We start from the raw sequence: 24,006 nt of genomic DNA, 5'->3' as shown, positions 1-24,006 counted from the left end.
CCTGCCTGTACTACAAAAAGCTCACTCTTCCCTACATTGAGCTTATAGCCCGAAAAATCCCCAAACTCCCTTAGAGTCTGCATGATCTCCACCATCCCCTCCACTGGATCCGCCACATACAGCAACAGGTCGTCCGCATAAAGCGACACTCGATGCTCCTCTCCCCCTCGGACCACCCCCCTCCATTTCCTAGACTCCCTCAATGATATGGCCAAGGGTTCAATCGCCAATGCAACCAACAGGGGGGGGACAGGGGGCACCCCTGCCTCGTCCCACGGTACAGTCGAAAATATTCCGACCTCCGCCGATTCGTAACCACACTCGCCACCGGGGCTCTGTAAAGGAGCTTAACCCAGCTAGTAAACCCTCCCACGAACCCAAACCTACGCAGCACTTCCCAGAGGTACTCCCACTCTACTCGGTCAAAGGCCTTCTCCGCGTCCATAGCTGCCACTATCTCCGCCTCTCCCTGCACCGATGGCATCATTATCACGTTTAGGAGCCGCCGCACATTGGTGTTTAGTTGCCAGCCCTTTACAAATCCCGTCTGGTCCTCGTGAATCACCCCCGGGACACAGTCCTCGATCCTCGTAGCCAGCACTTTTGCCAGCAACTTAGCATCCACGTTGAGGAGCGAGATCGGCCTAGAAGATCCACATTGCAGTGGGTCCTTGTCCCGCTTTAGGATCAAAGAAATCGCCGCCTCCGACATTGTCGGGGGCAGGGTCCCTCCCTCCCTTGCCTCATTAAAGGTCCTCACTAGCAGCGGGGCCAACAGGTCTACGTACTTCCTGTAGAATTCCACCGGGAACCCGTCCGGTCCCAGGGCCTTCCCTGCCTGCATACTCCCCAAACCCTTGTTCAGCTCCTCCAACCCAATTGGTGCCCCCAAACCAGCCACCTCTTGCTCCTCCACCCTCGGGAATCTCAATTGGTCTAGGAATCGTCTCATCCCCTCTTCCCCCGCTGGGGGCTGGGATCTGTACAGCTCCTCATAGAAGGCCTTGAATGCCTCATTTATTTTCGTTGCACTCTGCACCATAGCTCCCCTTCCATCCTTGACTCCACCTATTTCCCTCGCTGCCATCCTCTTACGGAGCTGGTGTGCCAGCATCCGACTCGCCTTCTCCCCGTAGGTCGCCCCCCTGCGCCTTCCTCCACTGTGCCTCTGCCTTCCCGGTGGTCAACAGATCAAACTCCGTCTGGAGACGTTGCCTTTCCCCAAGTAATCCCTCCTCAGGGGCCTCTGCGTATCTCCTGTCCACTCTTAAAATCTCCCCCACTAACCTCTCCCTTTTCATGCCCTCTATCTTCTCCCTATGAGCCCTGATGGAGATTAGCTCTCCCCTGATCACCGCCTTCAGCGCCTCCCATACCACCCCCATCCGCACCTCCCCGTTGTCGTTGACCTCCAAGTACCTTTCGATGCACCCCCTCACCCTCCCACACACCACCTCATCTGCCAGCAGTCCCACATCCAACCGCCATCTCGTCCTCGTTCTTATTGACTTTTTTCTGCACCTCCTGGATTTTTACCTCGTGGGCCTTCTGGGTCATTGGACGTTGGTCCCGCTCCTCTCCCAACTCCAGTTCCACCCAGTGCGGGGCGTGATCTGAAATGGCTATGGCCGAATACTCCGTTCCCTCCACTTTCGGGATCAGTGCCCTACCCAGAACAAGAAAATCTATCCGGGAGTAGGCTTTGTGCACGTGGGAGAAAAAAGAAAATTCCCTGGCCTGCGGCCTGGCAAACCTCCACGGGTCCACTCCCCCCATCTGATCCATAAACCCCCCCAAGCACCTTGGCCGCAGCCGGCCTCTTTCCGGTCCTAGATCTGGAGCGATCCAGTGCTGGGTCCAACACCATATTAAAATCCCCACCCATTATCAGGCCCTAGCCATCTCCTTTTCTAGGCCAGTCCCGTGTCCGCACCGCCCTCACCCTCCAGTCCCCCAGCCGTGAGACCCCCGCCCCGACCACCTCTTCTGTGTCCCATTCCCCTTCGGCCAGTGCAGCAGCAACCCTTTCCCCCCCCCCCCCCTCCATCACTCCTTCAGGGGGACCCAGGATCTGCAGATTCTTTCTCCTCGACCTGTTCTCCAGGTCTTCGAATCTTCCCGCCCACCTCTTGTGCCGCGCCTCGTGCTCCTCCACTCTCACCACCAGGCCCAAGATCTCGTCCTCGTTCTCATTGACGTTTTTCTGCACCTCCTGGATCTTTACCTCGTGGGCCTTCTGGGTCATCCCTGATCCTTCAATCGCCGAAGCATAGGCGCCAGCATCTCCTTCCGCAGCTCCTCGAAGCAGCGCTTGATGAACTCCTGCAGCTCCGGCCCGCATTCCACTTTATCCCCGGCCGCCGCCATTTTGTTTTTCTTCTCCCGCTGCTCCAATGCCGCTTTTTTCGCCGTTTCGCTTCTGGTCCAGTCCATAAAAGATGAAGGGGGACCTCTCTCTTCCTATCCCACACGGAACGTCTTCAGAAAATTCCCGTTGGGGCTCCTCTAAAGAGCCCGAAAGTCCGTAATAGCGGGAGCTGCCGAATCGTGCGGCTTAGCTCCGCATCGCCGCAACCGGAAGTCATCTACAAGTTTCTGATGACACAACCATAGTGGGTCGGATCTTGAACAACGATGAGTCAGAGTATAGGAGGGAGATAGAGAACCTAGTGGCGTGGTGTAACGACAACAATCTCTCCATCAATGTCAGCAAAACTAAAGAGCTGGTCATTGACTTCAGGAAGCAAAGTATCGTACACACCCCTGTCTGCATCAATGGTGCCGAGGTGGAGATGGTGACAGCTTCAAATTCCTAGGTGTGCACATCACCAACAATCTGTCGTGGACCACCCATGTCGACGCTACAAACAAAAAGGCAAAACAGCACCTATACTTTCTCAGGGAACTAAGGAAATTCGGCATGTCCACATTGACTCTTACCAACTTTTACAGATGCACCATAGAAAGCATCCTATCTGGCTGCATCACAGCCTGGTATGGCAACTGCTCGGCCCAAGTCTGTAAGAAACTACAGAGTCGTGAACACAGCCCAGCCCATCACGCGAACCCGCCTCCCATCCATTGACTCGGTCTACACCTCCCACTGCCTTGGGAAAGTGGGCAGCAAAATCAAAGACCCCTCCCACCCGGCTTATTCACTCTTCCAACTTTTTCCATTGGGCAGGAGATACAAAAGTCTGAGAACACGCACTAGCAGATTCAAAAACAGCTTCTTCCCCGCTGTTACCAGACTCCTGAATTACCCTCTTATGGACTGATCTGATCTCTTCACACATCTTCTCTACTGAGTAGTACTGCACTCCTGTATGCTTCACCCGATGCCTGCGTCTATGTATTTACATTGTGCATTTATATATGCCCTATATTTTCTTTCATGTATGGAATGATCTGTCTGGACTGTACGCAGAACAATACTTTTCACTGTAGCTCAGTACATGTGACAATAGACAAATCCAAATCTGAAGGCAAGCCTGAATGCAAGAGTGATGGGCTTTGAGCAGATCTCTGGTTTTTCACAGGTTCGGGGTGCCATGGACTGCACTCAGAGCTCCATGGCATCAAGTCGCAAGGGCTTCCACTCACTGAATGTTCAGCCTGTCTGTGACCACATCCTTCAGATGTATGCTCGACTCCCAAGGAGTATGCAGGACACTCAGATCCCGGACATGTTTCAGCATCCAGAGCGACCAGGTTGGCTACTTGAGGACAAGGGCTACTCACTGATGAGGTGGCTGATGGCGCACAGAGTGCAACTGAGACAAAATACAACAAGGCTCATGCTGCAACACGCACTTGGTAGAGCAGACCATAGGGATGATGAAGTTTAAGTTCCGGTGCCTGGACTGGTCTAGTGAAGCCCTGTAATACAATCCACAGAGGGTGTTCCACATCATAGTCTCCTGCTGTGCCCTGGCGTAGCAATGGTGGGGGGGAGACTGCCTGAGGAGGAGACGGAGCACCACCTTTCCTCCGATGAGGAGGACAACAAAGGGGATGAGGCCGCGGAGGTCCTTGAGGGGGAGGATGTCGACTATGAGGCAATGCTGATGTCGAGACAAGCTCAGACACACTCATAGCCGCTAGGTCAATGCAGGGTGATGACGGCAGCCAGTGAGGACATCCTGTTATCTTCATGTGGCTTCGGTGAACATTGCAATCCGTCTGACTGATGGGGACGTAGCGGATGCCCACAGTTCGTACATTCCAAGTGGGTGATGATAATTTGCAGTTGTGACAGTGCATAGAGATTTTTGGATGTCAGGCTCCTGCCTGGAAGATGTCAGCTCTCTTTCTCACAATGACTAGGGTCACATCACACTGATGCAGCAGGAAACCTCTTGTGATCCTATGGCATCCTTTGTGAACCGCATCCTTAAGGTTGAGTGTCACGGAGGTTGAAGCAGGAGGGATGGGAGGTAGCCGCACCTCATAAGGTACAGAGAGCACACATTGACCACGACTGGAATGAATGACACTAGCCTTGCTATTCATGAAGGCCCCCGCCTTCTCAAACTTGCCCCTCGTCTGAGGTGTGGCGATCCTCGGGTTAAATCAATACCAGTCAGCTCTCCCCCTCAAAGGAGAGCAGTCAATGGTAATTTGGGAATAATGGCGACTTTACCGCTACATTGTGGGAGATATCCTCTTTCCCTCCGACATAAAGGCATGACTGAAGTATTCAGTCACTGAAGGGATGCCATAATTGTGCTGGGAATGTTGCAGGAAGCACAAGGAGGAAGCCCTGGAATGAGAACCCTGCCTTCACCTTGTGCAGGAATCAGGTTTTCACTTCATGGCAGGAACACAGCTCATCAGATCAAGCAACAATAGAACGGGTGCAATTAGTGGGAGTTTATTTACAGAGGTGAACATTATGTACAAGTACTTAAAACCCGTGCCCACGCTGTGCAACTAGAGCTTAACCTTTCTAATCCTGCTGCTGTGTCGTGGTGCATCTGCAACCTCCACACCAGAGGTGGAGGCAGCCTGTTGTCTGCCACGCCCTGTTGTTGGTGATTACCTTTGCAGGCATCATCTGGAGCCAGAGATCTGGGGAGGAGGCCGAGCTGGACACTTTAGGAGCCACCTCGGTGGATGGCCCAGGGTGTGCAGCTGATCATTCTCCCGCCACTGGTGCATGAGAGCCCTGGCTTCCTCCTTGGGATAGAGGGGCAGCTGAAGTGAGGTCAAGAAGCCACGCCACCCTAAGGCATTGGCACTGATGGATACCAGCAAGGGCCTACCACCATGGAGTGCATGTCCTAAAGCACTGCAGAACAAAAGTCATGGCTGCCACCCCAGCTATGTTGACCTTGTTGCATTGGAGTGTCGGCACAATTACCAGAGATATAAGGTGGACATACGCCTCCCTGCAGCCTTTCAATCAGAGGAGTTTGCCAGACATCCCTCCCTGATTTTCCTTCCCTTGTCTTTGAAGCTCCAGGAACTGAGGTATGACCGAGTGCAATCTGGCTCAGACTCAGCAAATTGATGGCTTCCAGGAATCCTCTTGAGCGCCGGAATGCTGGATCGTCCCGATCTCAGCCTACTGTGGATCGGACAGTGTGATGTGCTCACCAGATTGCAAACCTGAGGCTGTTCCAAAACTAGGTCCCACCAAGGTGCGTGTCTCCCCGCTGGTGGAAGGTGTGCACGAACGGTATGATGGCACTTCCACTTTGGGCCATGTGAATTCCTCTTCTGCCATGTGAATTCCTCTTCTGCTCTACTCTTGAGGCTGGTGTCGAGGATCTAGCTGGTGGACTCCCTCGACTGCTTCCCAGATGTGCCTGCAAAAGAAAGGAGAGTTCATTAGTGTTTAGCAGACCTGAGAAACAGGAGACATGACTCACAGCATTGTTATCTGATAAATGTTACAGCACTGGATCCTCACTGGGTTTATTGCCGCCGACCTCACCATCAGCACGAGAGTGGTCGACGTTCTCCCCGGCAAGCCAGATGGATCTTCAGCTCTTGCTTCCCTTCACCTGTCTGTGATCTCGCCCTTTTGTTGTGTGCTAGCTTGACCTGCATGAATGACAAGTGGAGACTGTAAGCAGGATAGACAACCTGCAAGGCAGGTGAAGATGTGTGTAAGAGAGTGAGTGGTGGTTTCACTTGAGCTGGCATGTGAGCTTCTTGTGGATGGTTAATGGGTGCGTGATTTGAGAATGATGAGAAGGAGATTTACCTTGGCAGAACAGAGGGGTTCATTCATCCTCTTGCAGCACTGGATGGTTATCCTCTTCTGCAAGGCATTAGAACTGACCACCACCTACCAAGCTGGATTGGTGATCTTGCTGGCAAGTTGACAGGTCTTCGCTCAGAGCACAGGTATATCACATCGAGGCGGGCCTCCACTGCCTCTAGCAGCCACTCCAGCGAGGCGCTGGTGAATTTCGGGACACTATGCTTCTTGGTTTCTGCAGACACGATTTCCCAGCGGCAAGTGTGTTAACTGTGCAGGGCCAGAGACCTCCCACCAACGATATGGCATGGAACCCATGCATGAAACATTTGCCACTACGTGCCGCTCTGTATGATGTGAAAAGTCGCCATTGCTGTTAATAGGCAAAATGCTTTTTCCACCCGCCATCGGCTTTCCCCAATTGCCAAGAAAATCTTGCCCCAAGTTTCCCCCTCATTGTCTAATATTAATTGTCGAAAACAGTTCAGTTCTTAATATTGGCTACTGAAATTGACTGAACAAATGATTGTTCCCACCTTCTCAAGGGCAATTAGGGATGGGCAATAAATGCTGACCTAGCTAGTGACACCCACATCACGTGAAATAATTAATTTTTAAAAATTCAAACATATACTAATTGCATCTGACAAACTTGGTGCAGCTAATGTCCTCTTTGAATCAAGCCCTTAATCATGTTATTAATATAAGCGCAAGTCTGGTTAGGAGTTTTCAACATTAGAACCAATAGAAATATTCAGTCAGTTTTACTTGTGATTATTCAAAGCATTGTTCAACAGTGAGAACAAGTGCCTGATCTAGAAGACAAGAGAAATAGTTGCTAAACATTTGTGCTATTATTTTCTCAACGTACATAGCATCAATAAATCCCTATATGATAACACGCTTTATATACATGTTAAACTTATATCATAAAATGATTTAAGGTTTCAGCTTTGGAAATGCTTCTGGCCAGGCTTCATCATTTCAGCAGCTCTGCATTCATTTAATTTCTTGACATGCCCCAGTGGCAACTCAAATTGATCATATACAGTAACACAATCCCATCCCAGGTAAGCTCCCTACAAATGGTGAAATTTGTATTGGTCCACGACCCCAAAGGTGTCTGATGGGGAACAGAAAAGTCAAACATAACAGTCTCGCAAAATTATTACCTTCAATTTTCTTTCACTCTCTTCCATTTTGATTTCAGCTTTGGCAAGTTTCTGTGCCAGTTCATCTCGTTCCACCAGGTGTTTGTCCTCTGAAAGTTTCTTTAATTTCTGCAGAGAGCTTCTGGTACGATAAAGTTCTTCCTCGGTGTCTTTCAATTGTTTCTCAATTGCTCTTTCTTTCTCCTGCGATTTTCTAAGTCGTTCCCGAAGTACCCTAACCTCATCATTGTGACGGGTTATGAGCAATGAGATCTCATTTTCTGTGTCCTCAAACTTATTGAGGGCTCTCTCTTGTCTGTACTGGAGGCGCTTTAGTATTTTATTTTCCTTCTGCAAATCCTCCAGTTTAGCCTGTAACTCAGTAACCTCATTTCGGAGTTCATTAATTTTCAGCAGCCTGGCAGATAACATGCGTTTGGTCACCAAGTCTACGTCTTTGTGAACAGTTTCTTTGTTTAAGCTCTGGGTCCGAGATCCCCAACGGCGACTACCATGGGTTGCTGCTTGCCTGGAACTAGATTTACCATTAGCTGCAAAGAATATCAACGGTATGATTAAACTGAAACTTGATCAGATTAAGACAAAAACTTCATTAAAACAGGGACAACAGGTCATTCAAATTTCCACATTAATGCAAACCCAAACTATTATCCACACAAGCTGAAACACTGTACAGACTCTAAAATTACTATAGCTAAGTAAACAACCTTGTGTCAAGTGAAAAAAAATCAAACAGTTTTAAGCAAATGACAGACAATGCCAGAATTTGAAATATCTTCAGTTAAAACCTTGTTAAATATGTGAAGGGGAAAAAAATTACAATTTGATTTTTAGTCAACATATTTATATGAAAAGGATTGAACGCAAAAGTCCAAGTGTGAAGCTCCTAATTGGAAAAAATATAGGACGCAAAAGATCGAGAATTGATGCTTCAGTGTCTGGAAGGTGGAGCGTCAACATTATTTAGCAGTCTCATTCTAACTGCTAAAATGCCTCACAAGCAAAATAAAAATTAGAGCTCCTCATTTTACCAGACACTGGTCCAAGACATCTTACCAGACACTGGAGATACTGCAGTTCACTGCCGATGCGATACTTTTGACAGTATTCACTGGATGTGTAAGGCTACAAGAAGACTTGTAAAATGGCAGAATTTTAATTATTCAAGAACATGGGGTGTGGTAAACCAAGCGTGAATTTCATTTAAAAAAAGAGCAAAAATATAAACAATGTACTGAAGCTCCCGTAAAAACAAATGCACTTACGTCAGCAAAATCACATCTCCGTAAACACTGTTTCCATAGTCATGCTGCGTTTTCACTAAAAGGAATCCAACTGTATCTCTATGACAACACTGCTGAGATCAGCGCATCTGACATGTCATACCAACAAGAATACGACTGGCATCAAATGCGAAATTAATGTGAGGTTACTGAAAATACTCTCCCGTCCAACGATGTTGGAAGAGAATAAATAAATGAAGCTAAGGAAACATCTGTACTGGCCAGTTAAGTCAGCCAGCTTAAGATGGGTGACAATAGGGATGGCAAAATTAACCCAAACATCACTGGGTTGAAGGAGGGTGATTAAGAAATAGAAAAGAGATCAGAGGAAACAAACAAAAGATACATTTTATCTAGTTGCTTTCTAGCGACCCCTACTGATAATCCAAGTACATCAACATTCTTTACAATCATAAAATATTAGTGCACAGTATATATCTGCATAGATTAAAAAAGGTCATTCAGATCAGCTGGCAACATGCGACTACATATCATAGAGCTACGCTATGGCCCTCAGTGGAAAATGGAAGAGATGGCAAGAAGAAAAATCAATATTTACTGCAAACATTGATGTACAGGCAGTGTTGGACTTGCAACACAATTGGCTCCTGGAAACCAAGTCTTAAGTCGAAACGTCCTAAGTTGGAACCAATTTTCCAATAAGAACAATGTTAAAAGTGGGAGATTGGTTCCTGAACTGAGGCCTGATACCATATTTTCACCTAAATAACATAGAATTTTGTACAAAATCAATTATTTAAAAAAATTATAAAACAAAAATTTTAAGAAAAAGTTGGAAAGATAAAGATTCCCAAGTAAAAATGTCTTGGAACAGCAACTTAGTGTCTTAGTCAGGGAGCTGGGCAACACAGAACATCAATGCACACATATGAATATTTTAACTTAGTCACTGGCATTTATCGTAAAGTCAAAATTGACATTTTAAATATGAAATAGGATACCAATTTATAAATTCTGTATGTGCGATTTATCGTAACTCAAACGTAGCAAAGTCGTTGCCTGTACTCCTATTTAGAGAAACAAGCAATTACCAACAAAATGAGTTGGTACATGGACCTTTCCAGCCTTCAATACCGTGGAAAGGTTCAGTGAAGTTTCCAGAACACATACAAATTAATTGGCCAATTATTACTAGGTGAAATGGTCTCTCAAAATGTTGTATTCCCAAGATGACCTTTTTTTAAAAATTCATTTACGGAATGTGGGCGTCGCTAGTTAGGTCAGCATTTATTGCCCACCCCTAGTTGCCCTTCAGAAGGTGGTGGTGAGTTGCCTTCTTGAACTGCTGCAGTCCTTCAGATGTAGGTACACCACTGTGCTGTTAGGGAGTTACAGGATGTTGACCCAGCAACAGTGAAGGAATGGCAATATATTTCCATGTGGTGGTGAGTGACTTGGAGGGGAACCTCCAGGTGATGGGGTTCCCAGGTATCTGATGCTCTTGTCCTTTTAAATGGTCATGAGTTTGGAAGGTGCTGTCTAAGGAACCTTGGTGAGTTATATTATTATAGATGGTACACATGACTGCCACTGTTCGTCGGTGGTGGAAGGTTTGAATGTTTGGGGAAGGTGGAGCAATCAAGTGGGTTGCTTTTTCCTGGATGGTGTCGAGCTTCTCGAGTGCTGTTGGAGCTGCACTCATCCAGGTAGGTGGAGAGTATTCCATTACACTCCTGACTTGTGCCTTGTAGATGGTGGACAGGCTTTGGGGGGCGGTCAGGAGGGGAGTTATTCGCCATCGGATTCCTAGCCTTTGACCTGCCCTGGTTGCCACAGTATTAATGTGGCTAGTCCAGTTCAGTTTCTGACCAATGGGAACCCCCAGGATGTTGATTGTGAGGGATTCAGTGATGGTAGTGCCATTGAATGTCAAGGGACAATGGTTGGATCCTCTCTTGTAGATGGTCATTGCCTGGCACTTATGTGGCGCAAATGTAACTTGCCACTTGTCAGCCCAAGCCTGGATATTGTCCAGGTCTCGCTGCATTTGGACATGGACTGCTTCATTATCTGAAGTCTCGACTGGTGTTGAACATTGTGCAGTCATCCGCAAACATTCCCACTTCTGACCTTATGATGGTCGGCAGGTAACAGGGGCGTCATTCTCCGCCGGCGGGAGTCTCCGTTCTGCCGGCACCGGGGGGTTTCCCGACGGCGTGGGGCTGCCCCACAGTGGGAAACCCCATTGACCGGCCGGTGTTACGGAGACTCCCGCTGGCCGGTCGGCGCAGAAATGTGGCGGGGCGGGTAGGAGAATTTCGCCCCTGATGTAGCAGCTGAAGATAGGCGGGCCTAGGACACTACCCTGAGGAACTCCTGCAGTGATGTCCTGGAGCTGAGCTGATTGACCTCCAATCACCACAACCATCTTCCTTTGTGCCAGGCATGACTCCAACCATCGGACAGTTTTCCCTGATTACCATAGACTCCAGTTTAGTGAGTGCTCCTTGATGCCATACTCGGTCAAATGCTGCCTTGTTGTCAGGGGCAGTCACTCTCACCTCACCACTGGCATTCAGCTCTTTTGTCCATGTTTGAACCAAGGCTGTAATGAGGTCAGGAGCTGAATGACCCTGGCGGAACCCATCGGAGCGTCCTTGAGCAGGTTATTGCCGAGTAAGTGCCTTTTGATAGCATTGTTAATGACTCCTTCCATCACTTCGCTGATGATGGAGAGTGGATTGACAGGAGGACATTAATTGGCTGGATTGGATTTGTTCAGTTTCCCGTGTACAGGACACACCTGGGCAATTTTCCACATTGCCGGGTAGATACCAGTTTTGTAGCTGTACTGGTACAACTTCGCGAGGGGTGCGGCTAGTTCTGGAGCACAAGTCTTCAGTACTATTACCTGAACATTATCAGGACCCATAGCCTTTGTAGTGTCCAGTGCCTTCAGCCGTTTTTTGATATCACGAGGAGTGAATCCTATTGGCTGAAGACTGACATCTGTGATGCTAGGGGAGGAAACCGAGATGGATCATCCACTCGGCACTTCTGGCTGAAGATTGTTGCGAATGCCTCAGCCTTGTCTTTTGCACATATGTGCTGGACTCCTCCATCATTGAGGATGGAGATATTTGTGGACCGTTCGGTGGTCACTTCTAGGTGAGGATGAGGTCAAGTATGTTTTTCCCTCACCACTTGCTGTAGTCCCACTCTAGCAGCTCTGTCCTTTAGGAACTGGCCAGCTTGGTCTGTGGTGGTGCTACCAAGCCACTCTTGGGAATGGACATTGAAGTCCCCCACCCAGAGCATATTCTGTGCCCTCGTCAACTTAGTGCTTAAGTGGAGGAGCACTGATTCATCAGCTGATTGTGGCCAGTAATGGTAATCAGAAGGAGGTTTCCTTGCCTATGTTTAACCTGAAGCCATGAGACCTCATGGGATCCAGAGTTGATGTTGAGGACTCCCAGGGCAACTCCTTCCCAACTATATAACACTGTGCCACCTACTCTGCTTGGTCTGACCTGTCGGTGAGACAGGACATACCCAGGAATGGTGTTAGTTCTGTCTGGGATATTGTCTGTAAGGTATGATTCTGTGAATATGACTATGTCAAGCTGTTGCTTAACTAGTCTGAGACACAGCTCTCCCAACTTTGGCATAAGCCCCCATATGCTAGTAAGGAGAACTTTGCAGGGGTGACAGGGCTGGGTTTGTCATTTTAGTTTCCTGTGCCTGGTCCGCTGGTGTTTTTTTGTAGCGGTTCAATACAACTGAGTGGCTTGCTAGGCCATTTCAGAAGACATTCAAGAGTCAACCCTATTGCGGTGGGTCTGGAGTCACATGCAGGCCAGGCCAGGTAAGGATGGCAGGTTTCCTTCCCAAAAGGACGTTAGTGAACCAGATGGGTTTTTATGACAATTGATAATGGTTTCACACGGCCATCGTTAAGACTTTTAATTCCAGATATTATATTGCGTTAATTAAATTCCACCACCTGCCACGGTGGGATTCAAACTCAGGTCCTCAGACCATTATCTTGGGTCTCTGGATTACTAGTCCAGTGACAATACCACTACACCACCACCTCCCTTGCTTTATAGAGGATATCATTTTCTTTTTTTAAACTACTTATGATCAACATGCAAACATCTCTCTTTATGGGTTACTCTCTCTGGCTTTCTCACTCTTTTAAAGAATGGTTACACGGCGCAGGAGGCCATTTAGCCTGACATGCCTGCACCAGCTCTCCGAATGAGCATTCACTTCATACCGTTTCCCTGGCTTCTCTCCATAACTCTGCACATTCTCCCTTCTCAGATAGCAGTGTAATTCCCTTTTGAATGCCTCGATTAAACCTGCCTCCACCACATTCTCAGGCAGTGCCTTCCTCACCCGTGCCACTTGCTGCGTGAAAAAGATTTTCTCGACTTCCGGTGATGGGGATGTGCTGAGCAGATGTGCAAAAGGTGGCTCTCCTCCTGGAAACCTGAAATTAGGCATTGTTAGTCCAAAAATAGACCCCAATCCTGGGGGGAAAAGCCTCCCCCACCCGCCTCCAACACCATCACAATTAACGAGGAATGCCAGGCAACAACCTGAGGAGCCAAAAAAAAAAGGCAGAATCAGTAAAGGTCTGGAGAGGAAGATTGAGGCGATGGCAAACACATGGGGCGACGAGGAACCAGCCACACCCAAATGGGATGGGCCACCAGGACACATACCGGGCTACCCCTGATAAATGAATGATATACCAGTCGTGCTACAGGACGAGCGCTGTCAGGGGGGGGGGGCAGTATTTACAGCGACGAAGATGGTCACGGACTAAGGGAGCTGGTACATCATGGTTAGTGGTGTCCTGGAAGGGACACCAGTGGTCTGTGTAAACGTGTATGTTCCCAACTGGGACGACGCAGAATTCATGACCAAAACCATGACAAAAATCCCCAACATAGACACACATTGACTTATCATTGGGGAGGGGAGGGGGAACTTTAACTGTGTACAGGACCCACGGACAGACAGATGAAACCCCAAGTCGGGGGGAAAAAACAAACATGGCAAAGAAATTGAATATTTTCAAGCAAAGATGGGGGCAGTCACACACCCAGGGTAGTAGGGGGGAAAGTGGTGCTTCCAGGGGTAGTAGGAACGGAGTACTCCACAATCGTATCTCCAACCACTACGTGGATGTGAGGTTAGAGATGGGCCAGTCACAACGCGCCCTCTGGAGGCTGGGCACGACCCTTCTGGCTGATGAGGCATTCTGAGAACAGATATCACATGTTATAGGCGGGTACTTTAACAACAACCAGAATGTGGAGGTCTCACCAGGCAGTGATGAGAGAGAAATTATTGCGTACAAGGCACACAAAGATAGGAAGGAGAGAGCAGCCAGGCAGGAGCTAGTCGACTCCATAATGGAAGTGGATCAGCAGTACTCCTCAACCACAACCGTTGAACTACTGGCAGAGAGAAAAAAGCTACAGAGGACCAGACGAGCTTTGTCAAGGGCAGGCAGCTAACATCGAACATCAGGCACCTGCTGAATGTAACAATGACCCAATCCGGCAAGGGAACACCAGAACATCATCTCCCTGGCTGCAGAAAAGGCGTTTGACAGAGTCAAATGGAAGTAACTCATAGATGTACTGGAATGGTTTGGATTCAGACCAAGGTTCACCTCCTGGGTGAAACTACTGTAAAGAGCTCCCATCGCGAGTGTTAGGACAAACACTGGCTGAACAGAAACACGAGACAGGGTTGCCCACGATCCCCACTGCGTTTGCTCTGGCAATCATGCCACTGGCGATTACCCTCAAAACGGCAAAGGGGTGGAGAGGTATTCAAAGGCAGGGACAGAGTCAAGTGTCTCATTTTACATGGATGACCTGCTCCCCTACATCTTGAACACCCAGACCAGCATGGAAGGGATAATTAAACTCCTAAAGGAGCCTTCTCGGGTTAGAAGCTTAACCTGAACAAAAGCGAGATCATCCCTGTGAAGCCGCAGTGGGGAGGGACAGTGCTGGGGGGTCTGCTGATTAAACAAGCACAGCCCAAATTCCGTTACCTAGGGATCCAAACAGCCCATGACTGGACATTGATACACAAGTGTAATCTGACGAGTCTGGTGGAGGAAGTCAAAAGGGACCAGCAGAGGTGGGGCCCACTCCCACCTCTCCTGCAGGGAGAATACAGGCTATCAAAATGAACGTACTGCCCAGGTTCCACTTCCTGTTTAGATCCCTCCCAATCTACATCCTTAGGCCTTTTTTAAAACAATCAACAAACAAATTGTGGCGTGTGTGATGGTGTATGTGTGGGCGTGGTGTGTGGTGGGATATGTGTGGGTGTGCTGTGTGGTGGGATATATGTGGGTGGGTGGTGTGGTGGGATGTGTGGGGATGTGCTGCGTGATGGGTTGTGTGTGTGTATGTGTGGTAGAGTGTGTGTGGGAGTGGGGTGTGCGCGCCCGGTGGGGTCTGTGTGGTGGGGTGTGTGTGTGCATGGTCGGGTGTGCATAGAGGGGCGTGTATGTGTGGTGGGGTGTACGTGTGATGTGGTGTGCGTGATGGGGTGTGTTTGTCAATTTGGGTGTTTGTGTGGTGGGGTGTGCATGAGGTGGGGTGTACGTGTGATGTGGTGTGCATGATGGGGTGCGTTTGTGTCAATTTGGGTGTGCGTGTGGTGGGGTGTGTGCGCGTGTGGTGGGGTGTGCGCGCGTGTGGTGGGGTGTGTGCGTGCGTGTGTGGTGGGTGGGTGTGTAGTAGGGGATGGGTGTGTGTGTATGGTGGGGTGTGCGTGTGATGGGGTGTGCTTGTGTGTGTGTCAATTTGGGTGTGCGTGGTGAGGTGTGCGTGCATGTGTGTGGTTGGTGGGAGTGTGGTAGGGTGTGTGTGTATCAATTTGGGTGTCTGTGTGATGGAGTGTGTGTGTGGTGGGCTGTGCGTGGGTGTGGTGAGTGAGAGTGTGCATGTTGGGGTGTGCGTGTGGTGGTGTGTGCGCGCGTATGGTGGGGGGTGGGGGTGTGTGTGGTGGGATGTGTGCGTGCACACGTGTGGTATGTGGTGTGAGGTGTACGTGTGTGGTGGGGTGTGTGTGTGTGAGCGTGTGCGCGCGCGCGGGGGTGGGTGGGTGCGGGTGTGCATGGTGTGGTGAGATATATGTGGGTGGGTGGTGTGGTGGGATGTGTGGGGATGTGCTGCGTGATGGGTTTTGTGTGTGTGTGTGGTAGAGTGTGTGTGGGAGTGGGGTGTGTGCGCCTGGTGGGGTCTGTGTGGTGGGGTGTGTGTGTGCATGGTCGGGTGTGCGTAGAGGGGCGTGTGTGTGTGGTGGGGTGTGCGTGTGATGTGGTGTGCGTGATGGGGTGTGTTTGTGTGTGTGTGTGTGTCAATTTGGGTGTGCGTGTGGTGGGGTGTGTGCGCGTGTGGTGGGGTGTGTGCGCGTGTGGTGGGGTGCGTGCGTGTGGTGCGGTGTGTGCGTGCGTGCGTTTGGTGGGTGGGTGTGTAGTAGGGGATGGGTGTGTGTGTATGGTGGGGTGTGCGTGTGATGGGGTGTGCTTGTGTGTGTGTCAATTTGGGTGTGCGTGGTGAGGTGTGCGTGCATGTGTGTGGTTGGTGGGAGTGTGGTAGGGTGTGTGTGTGTGTATCAATTTGGGTGTCTGTGTGATGGAGTGTGTGTGGTGGGCTGTGCGTGGGTGTGGTGAGTGAGAGTGTGCATGTTGGGGTGTGCGTGTGGTGGGGTGTGTGTGCGCGCACGCGTATGGTGGGGGGTGTGTGGTGGGGTGTGTGCGTGCACACGTGTGGTATGTGGTGTGGGGTGTGTGGTGTACGTGTGTGGTGGGGTGTGTGTGTGAGCGCGTGTGGGTGGGTGCGGGTGTGCATGGTGTGGTGAGATATATGTGGGTGGGTGGTGTGGTGGGATGTGTGGGGATGTGCTGCGTGATGGGTTGTGTGTGTGTGTGTGGTAGTGTGTGTGTGGGAGTGGGGTGTGTGCGCCCGGTGGGGTGTGTGTGCATGGTCGGGTGTGCGTAGAGGGGCGTGTGTGTGTGGTGGGGTGTGATGTGGTGTGCTTGATGGGGTGTGTTTGTGTGTGTGTGTCAATTTGGGTGTTTGTGTGGTGGGGTGTGCATGAGGTGGGGTATACGTGTGATGTGGTGTGCATGATGGGGTGCGTTTGTGTCAATTTGTGTGCGCGTGTGGTGGGGTGCGTGCGCGTGTGGTGGGGTGCGTGCGTGTGTGTGGTGGGTGGGTGTGTAGTAGGGGATGTGTGTGTGTGTGTATGGTGGGGTGTGCGTGTGATGGGGTGTGCTTGTGTGTGTGTCAATTTGGGTGTGCGTGCATGTGTGTGGTTGGTGGGAGTGTGGTAGGGTGTGTGTGTGTGGTTGGTGGGAGTGTGGTAGGGTGTGTGTGTGTGTGTGTCAATTTGGGTGTCCGTGTGATGGAGTGTGTGAGATGGGCTGTGCGTGGGTGTGGAGTGAGAGTGTGCATGTTGGGGTGTGCGTGTGGTGGGGTGTGTGTGTGTGGTGGGGTGTGTGCGTGCACATGTGTGGTATGTGGTGTGTGGTGTACGTGTGTGGTGGGGTGTGTGTGTGTGAGCGTGTGCGCGCGCGGGGGTGGGTGGGTGCGGGTGTGCATGGTGGGTGTGTGCGTGTGGTGGGGTGTGCTTGTGGTGGGGTCTGTGTGTGGGTGTGGGGTAGGGAGTGTGCGTGGTGTGCATGTGCATGGTGGCATGTGTGTGTGTGTGGTGGGTCTGTGTGTGGATGTGGGGAGTGTGTGTGGGAGATAGGGTGTGGTGGGGTTCGTGTGTGGTGGAGTATGTGTGTGATGGGTACGTTTGGGTGGGTATTTGTGTGTGTGTTTCTGAGGTGGGGTGTGTTTGGTGGGGTGTGTGTGTGGTGGAGGGGTGTGTGGCAGGCTGTGTGTGTGGTGGGGTCTGTGTGTGTGGTGGGGTGTGTGTGTGTAGTGGGGTGTGTGCGTGTACGTGGCGGGGTGTGTATATACACATGTGGTGGGGTGTGTGCGCGCGCATATGTGGTGGTGTGTGTGGGGTGCGGTGTGTGTATATGTGGCGGCGTGTGTATGTGGTGTGTGTGTGTGTGTGTGTGTGTGTGAGCAGTGTGGGCGAAGATGGAGGAGAGTTCCTGCATAGGGACGTCCATCCGAGCCCTAGCTACAGCCACTCTCCTATCACCACCGGCTAAATACAGGAGGAGCCTAGTGGTAGCAGCTACATCTGGACATGGTACCAAATGAGGTAACACTTTGGCATAACCAAAACATCCACAATGGCCCCCATCTGAAACAACCACAGGTTCACTCCCGCAATGGACACCACCTTCAAAAGGTGGAGACAGGATGTGGGAACACTGACAGTTAGGCACATGTATAAGCTGCAGACTAGCTGTCCGATGTGGCAGAATTTCTCAAGCTGGAGAAAATAAAATTTGCTTCTGGGGACTGGAAGAGGGCTTTCACAGGACATAAAAGCGTTCACCAGCGACCCTGGGGGTACTCACGGAGAGTTTCCAATTACCGAGAGGACTCGACCTGAGATACATTCAGGTCAAAAACTTCCTCCATAAAGAAACAAAGACATATCCTCAGATACCAGAACGAGTGGACGCAGGCGACCTACGAAGGAGAAACGGTGTGGACCTGTATGGGTCAAAGTTGGGATCACTGTTGGAGGACGTACGCTCCCCACTGAACGAGACAAGGAAAAAATGGGAGGAGGAATCGGCAATCAGCAGCACCACTCAAAGCTGCAGACTGGCTGTCCGACCTGGCGGAATTTCTCAGGCTAGAGAAAATAAAATTTGGCTCTGGGGACTGGAAGAGGGCTTCCACAGGACGTGAAAGCTATTCACCAAATTGGTCCAACATCTGTTCGCAGCCAAACCAGCAATCGAGACACAAACTAGTCACAAGTCAAAGAGGAAAGGGCGGGGGGCAAAGGCACGCAAAGAGAACGAGAGGGACAAGGGTCAAAGTCGCAGGGGACAGGTCAGAGGACAAGCTGAAGCTTAAAGAAACTGTAAATAGAGACTTGTAAATACTTGCTCTGGCCAGACTGGGGATTGTAACGTACGTATGCCGACTAAAGGGCGGGTCATGGTGGCAGCGGGAGGGAAGACAATTGGCTGTAAATATATCTGCTGTAAATATATCGGTTTGTCTTTCTTTTGCCCTTTTGTTTGTAAGCGTGTTCTTTTTATGGTAATATGTAACCTATGAACTGTGAAATATAAAATGTGAAAACCCAATAAAAATACTTCAGAAACAGCTTTTCCTCTTTTGCTTCTTTAGACAATTACATTGTATCTGTGCCTTCGCACTTGCGATGCTTTCACGAGTGGCAATAGTTTCTCCATATTGACTGTTCAGATTCATGATTTTGAATACCTCTATCAATCTCCTTCCAGCTTTTACTTCTCCAAGAAAAAAAGTCCCAAAGGCCCAACTTCTCCAATATATCTTCAGCGCTGAAGTTCCTCATTCCTGGAAAATTCATGTAAACGTCTTCTGCATTCTCCAATGTCTTCATATCACCAAAATAGCACACAAATCCTCCAGGTGAGGCTGAACTAATGCCTTTCACAATTTCAACATAGAGAAAGCAGGCTATGTGTACCCATTTTAAAAATTCATTCATGGGATGTGGGTGTTACTGGCTAGGTCAACATTTACTGCCCATCCCTAATTGTCCTCGAGAAGGTGGTGGTGAGCTGCCTTGTTGAACAGCAGGACTGTAGGTGTACTCACAGAGTTGTTTGGGAGGGAGTTCCTAGATTTTAATCTAGTGACAGTGAAGAATGGCAATATATTTCGAAAGTCAGGATGTTGTGTGGCTTGGAGAATTTCCAGGTGGTGGTGTTTACATGCATCTGCTGCCCTCACCCTTCTAGCTAGTAGCAGTCATATGTCTTAAAGGTGCTGCCTAAGGAGCTTTGATAAGTTCCTGCACTGAAGCTTTTAGATTGTACACATTGCTGCCTCAGTTATGGTGGAGAGAGTGAATGTTTGTGGATAGGATTCCAATCAAGCAGGTTGCTTTGCCATGGATGGTGTCTAGTTTCTTGAGTGTTTGTTTTGTTTATTGTCACGTGTACTGAGGTACAGTGAAAAGTATTTTTCTGCGAGCAGCTCAAACAGATCATTTAGTATATGAAAGGAAAATAAAATAAAAAGAAAATACATAATAGGACAACACAAGGTACACAATGTAAATACATAAGACACCGGCATCAGGTGAAGCATACAGGAGTGTAGTATAATCAGGTCAACCCATAAGAGGGTCGTTTAGGAGTCTGTTTTTGAATCTGTGCGTGTTCTCAGACTTTTGTATCTCCTGCCCGATGGATGAAGTTGGAAGAGTGAGTAAGCCCGGTGGGAGGGGTCTTTGATTATGCTGCCCGCTTTCCCCAGGCAGCGGGAGGTGTAGATGGAGTCAATGGATGGGAGGCAGGTTCGTGTGATGGACTGGACTGTGTTCACGACTCTGAAGTTTCTTGTTATCTTGGGCCGAGCAGTTGCCATACCAGGCTGTGATGCAGTCAGATAGGTTGCTTTCTATGGTGCATCATAAACATTGTTAAGTGTCAGTGTGGGCATGCCGAATTTCCTTAGTTTCCTGAGGAAGTATAGGTGCTGTTGTGCTTTCTTGGTGGTAGCGTCGACATAGGTGGGCCAGGACAGATTATGGGTGATGTGCATGCCTAGGAATTTGAATCTGTCAACCATCTCCACCTCAGCCCGTGGATGCTGACAGGGGTGCGGGTACAGTACGTTGCTTCCTGAAGTCAATGACCAGCTCTTTAGTTTTGCCCTAGAGTCCCAATTCAAGTGAATTAACCAATAATTCATATAAAATTTGCAGATTCTTTGACCCCTTGACTGCTCAATACGTTATTGCCACCAGATTTGCAAGTTGAACACATTAACTGTTTATTTATAATAGAATCAAAATTGAAATATGAAATAATTCTACCCCCTACCCAAATACACACAAGACAGACACACACAGAGGGGAGGGAAAAAGATGAAAATAATAAGGGATTCATATGAAATGAAAGAGGAGTGTCCTTGCTTCTGATGTTGAAGTCATTGCAGCAGGCTGTCCTCCCAGGATGCCCTCCAAGGATGATTAGGGATCGAAGTCACTGATGTAGTGTTAGTGCTGATCTTCTGGTAGCAGCCTTTAGTCAGTATTCCCAAGCAATAGAATTTCCTCTGGAGAGTCACTTTTACTTGTATTAACTAGGGCCATCAAGATTCAAAGGAACAGCCTCAGGCCTGTTTAATTCTTACTTGTTTCCAACTCCACCAGAATGGCCAACAGCCTTACTGAGATAAGAACAGAGTTCCCCACACAAGATTAAACATCTGAACCCTGCCTGCATCTGGTGGCTGGACTGGATTTCTTTGCAGTTCAGACTGGCTGTGCAGAGAGAGAGGTTTTTACCTTGGATCTTTAGAAATAATCCATTAGAGGAGAGATCAGAGCTGCATCCTCCACGCTTCGGACATCAAAACAAAAATAAAACCTCACTAAGGAATATTCCAAAGACAGCAGAACCAATCACTGCCTGTCCCCAAGAAGAGCCCGTTATGGGACAGCTCATTGGCTACCAGCCAAGCCAGTCAGTCCGGGTCATCACTGATGTCAGACCAAACAGCACGTCGTGCTGGAGTTTCCGGTTTTTAAGTTAAATGTAAGCTGGGTGGGCTTAAATGCAATAATAATAATGAGAATAATAATCTTTAGGACCCTATAAATGCCTAAGGAGGCAAATGCTCGACTTACAAAACAAAACCACGAGGATTGACAAGACAGGTGAGAGATAACATAAAACTAAAGGAAAGAGCACACAAAGTCAAAAAATAGTCTAAATTCTGGGGATTAGGAGAGATTGGGTAAATAGTGCGGGAGGGGAGGTTCAGTTGTCTGGAATATTAGAAAATCAAAAATAAAGAAGAAGGTGGGATTGCAGGTTAATTATGAGTACTTTAAACTAGTGTCGGGATCCTCGTGCCTGGACAGTTGTTGGGATTTATGTCAAATGGTCTGCACTTTTAATTTTGAAACAAAATGGGACCCCTCCCCCCTCCTCGGCAGAAGTGCTATTTGGTCTGACCTCAGTACAGCTCTGGTACCAATGCTCTTTGGTCTGGCCCAGTGATGACACATTTTGATGGACTTGGCTGGCAGCCAATCGGCTACTTTGATTTCTCAGGACTTGAGTGACTCTCGCTGGTGATTGGTGTTGGTGTTCCAGAATGTTCTGCCAAACTTAGACAGGCTCCGTTTTGTAGAGTGAACTTTAAAGAGGCTTGGAGAGCCGCAGTTCTCCTTTCTCTCCCCACAGCCAGTTGAACCGGCAGGAAGATTCAGACCAACACCAGCTGCAGGCAGGCTGGGTTAATTGAAAACATTCTTTTAAAACCTGATAATTGGAGAACTCTAATCTTACCTCAGTGAGGCTGACAGTACTGTGTTTTGGTCCCCTTATAGGATATTATTGCATTGGAGAGAATGCAACAAAGTTTCACCAGACTTGATCCGGAGATGGCAGGACTATCTTATGAAGAGAGATTGGACAAACTGGGTCAGCATTGTCTAGAGTTTTGAAGCATTGAGAGCTGATATCACTGAAACCTATGGGCGGCACGGTAGCACAATAGTTAGCACTGTTGCATCACAGCGCCAGGGTCCAGGTTCGATTCCCGGCTTGAGTCACTGTCTGTGCGGAGCCTGCACGTTCTCCGTGTCTGCATGGGCTTCCTCCGGGTGCTCCGGTTTCCTAAAAGGGCAAACTAAAAGGTCTGAAGGTGGATAAATCACATGGACTGGATGGACCAGACTCCAGGGTTCTGAAGGAGGTAGCTGAGGAGATTGTGGAGACATTAGTGGTGATCTTTCAGGAATCACTGGAGGCACAGAAGGCCTCAGAGGACTGAAAATGGCTAATTTAACACCCCTATTTAAGGGAGGGAGACAGAAGATGGGAAATTATAGGCCGGTTAGCCTGACTTGGGTTGTTGGTAAGATTTTAGAATCTATTATTAAGGATGAGTACTTAGAAATGCAAGGTAAAATAGGACTGAGTCAGCACGGCTTCGTCAAGAGAAGGTCATGCCTCACAAATCGGTTAGAATTCTTTAAGGAGGTAATGAGGAAGTTAGACAAAGGAGGACCATTTATTTGGTGATCTATTTGGATTTCCAGAAAGGTTTTGACAAGGTCCGCACAAGAGGCTGCTAAATAAGATAAGAGCCCATGGTATTAGGGGCAAGGTACTGGCATGAATAGAGGATTGGTTAACTGATAGAAGGCAGCGAGTGGGGACAAAAAGGTCTTTTTCAGGATGGCAGCCGGTGACTGCTGGTGTTCCGCAGGGGTTGGTGTTGGGGCCACAACTGTTCGCGATATACATTAACAATCTGGAAGAAGGAATTGAGTGTATTGTTGCTATGTTTGAAGTTGATACAAAGATATGTCGAGGGACAGGATCAGAAAATACCAGACAATTTAAGCAAGTCTGACAGCATCTGTGGAGAGAGAAGGGAGCTAACATTTCGAGTCTGGAGGGACAGGTAGTGATGAGGCAGCAGGGAGGCTGCAGAAGGATTTGGACAGGCTAGGAAAGTGGGCAAAGAAGCGACAGAATAAAATGTGGTAAAGTGTGAGGTTATGCACTTTAGTAGAAAGAATAGAGGCATAGACTATTTTTTAAATGGGAAAAAGCTTCGGAAATTAGAAGCACAAAGGGATTTGGGTTAAGGTTAGCATGCAGGTTCAGTTGGCGTTAGGAAGGAAATGGAATGTTGGCATCCATGTTCAGAGGGCTAGAATACAGGAGCAGGGATGTACTTCTGAGGCTGTATAAGGCTCCATTTGTAATATTCTGACCAGTTGTGGGCAAGGTGTGCTGACCTTGGAGAGGGTCCAGAGGAAGTTCACAAGAATGATCCCAGATGAGGAGCGGTTGATGACTGTGCCTGTACTCGATGGAGTTTAGAAGGATGAGTGGGGATCTTATTGAAACTTACAGAATACTGGAAGGCCTCGAAAGAGTGGACGTGGAGAGGATGTTTTCGCTAGTAGGAGAAACTAGAACCCAAAGCGACAGCCTCAGGCTGAAGGGACGATCCTTTAAAACTGAGAGGAGGAATTTCTTTAGCCAGAGGATGGTGAATCTGTGGATCTCATTGCCGCAGAAGGATGTGGAGGCCAAGTCACTGAGAGCCTTTTAAAACAGGGATAGATATGCTCTTGATTAATAGTGGGATCAAGGGATATGGGGAGAAGTCAGGAGAATGGGGATGAGAAATATATCAGCCATAATTGAATGGCGGAGCAGACTCAATGGGCT

At 48.8% G+C, this 24,006-nt stretch overlaps 1 protein-coding gene across 3 annotated transcripts in view; it reads right to left on the bottom strand.

Moving 5' to 3' along the window:
• Positions 1 to 24,006, bottom strand: part of lca5 (lebercilin LCA5) — a 201,824-nt gene that overhangs the window by 114,131 nt on the left and 63,687 nt on the right. For all 3 annotated transcript variants that reach the window (XM_072499819.1, XM_072499817.1, XM_072499818.1), the window contains exon 3: positions 7,381 to 7,910. In XM_072499819.1, coding sequence (XP_072355920.1) covers positions 7,381 to 7,910 — 530 coding nt within the window. The remainder of the gene's footprint in view (positions 1 to 7,380; positions 7,911 to 24,006) is intronic.

The sequence above is a fragment of the Scyliorhinus torazame genome, chromosome 4 (genome assembly GCF_047496885.1).
Source record: "Scyliorhinus torazame isolate Kashiwa2021f chromosome 4, sScyTor2.1, whole genome shotgun sequence".
NCBI classification, from domain to species: Eukaryota; Metazoa; Chordata; class Chondrichthyes; order Carcharhiniformes; family Scyliorhinidae; genus Scyliorhinus; species Scyliorhinus torazame.
This window is presented reverse-complemented; position numbering and strand designations above follow the sequence as displayed.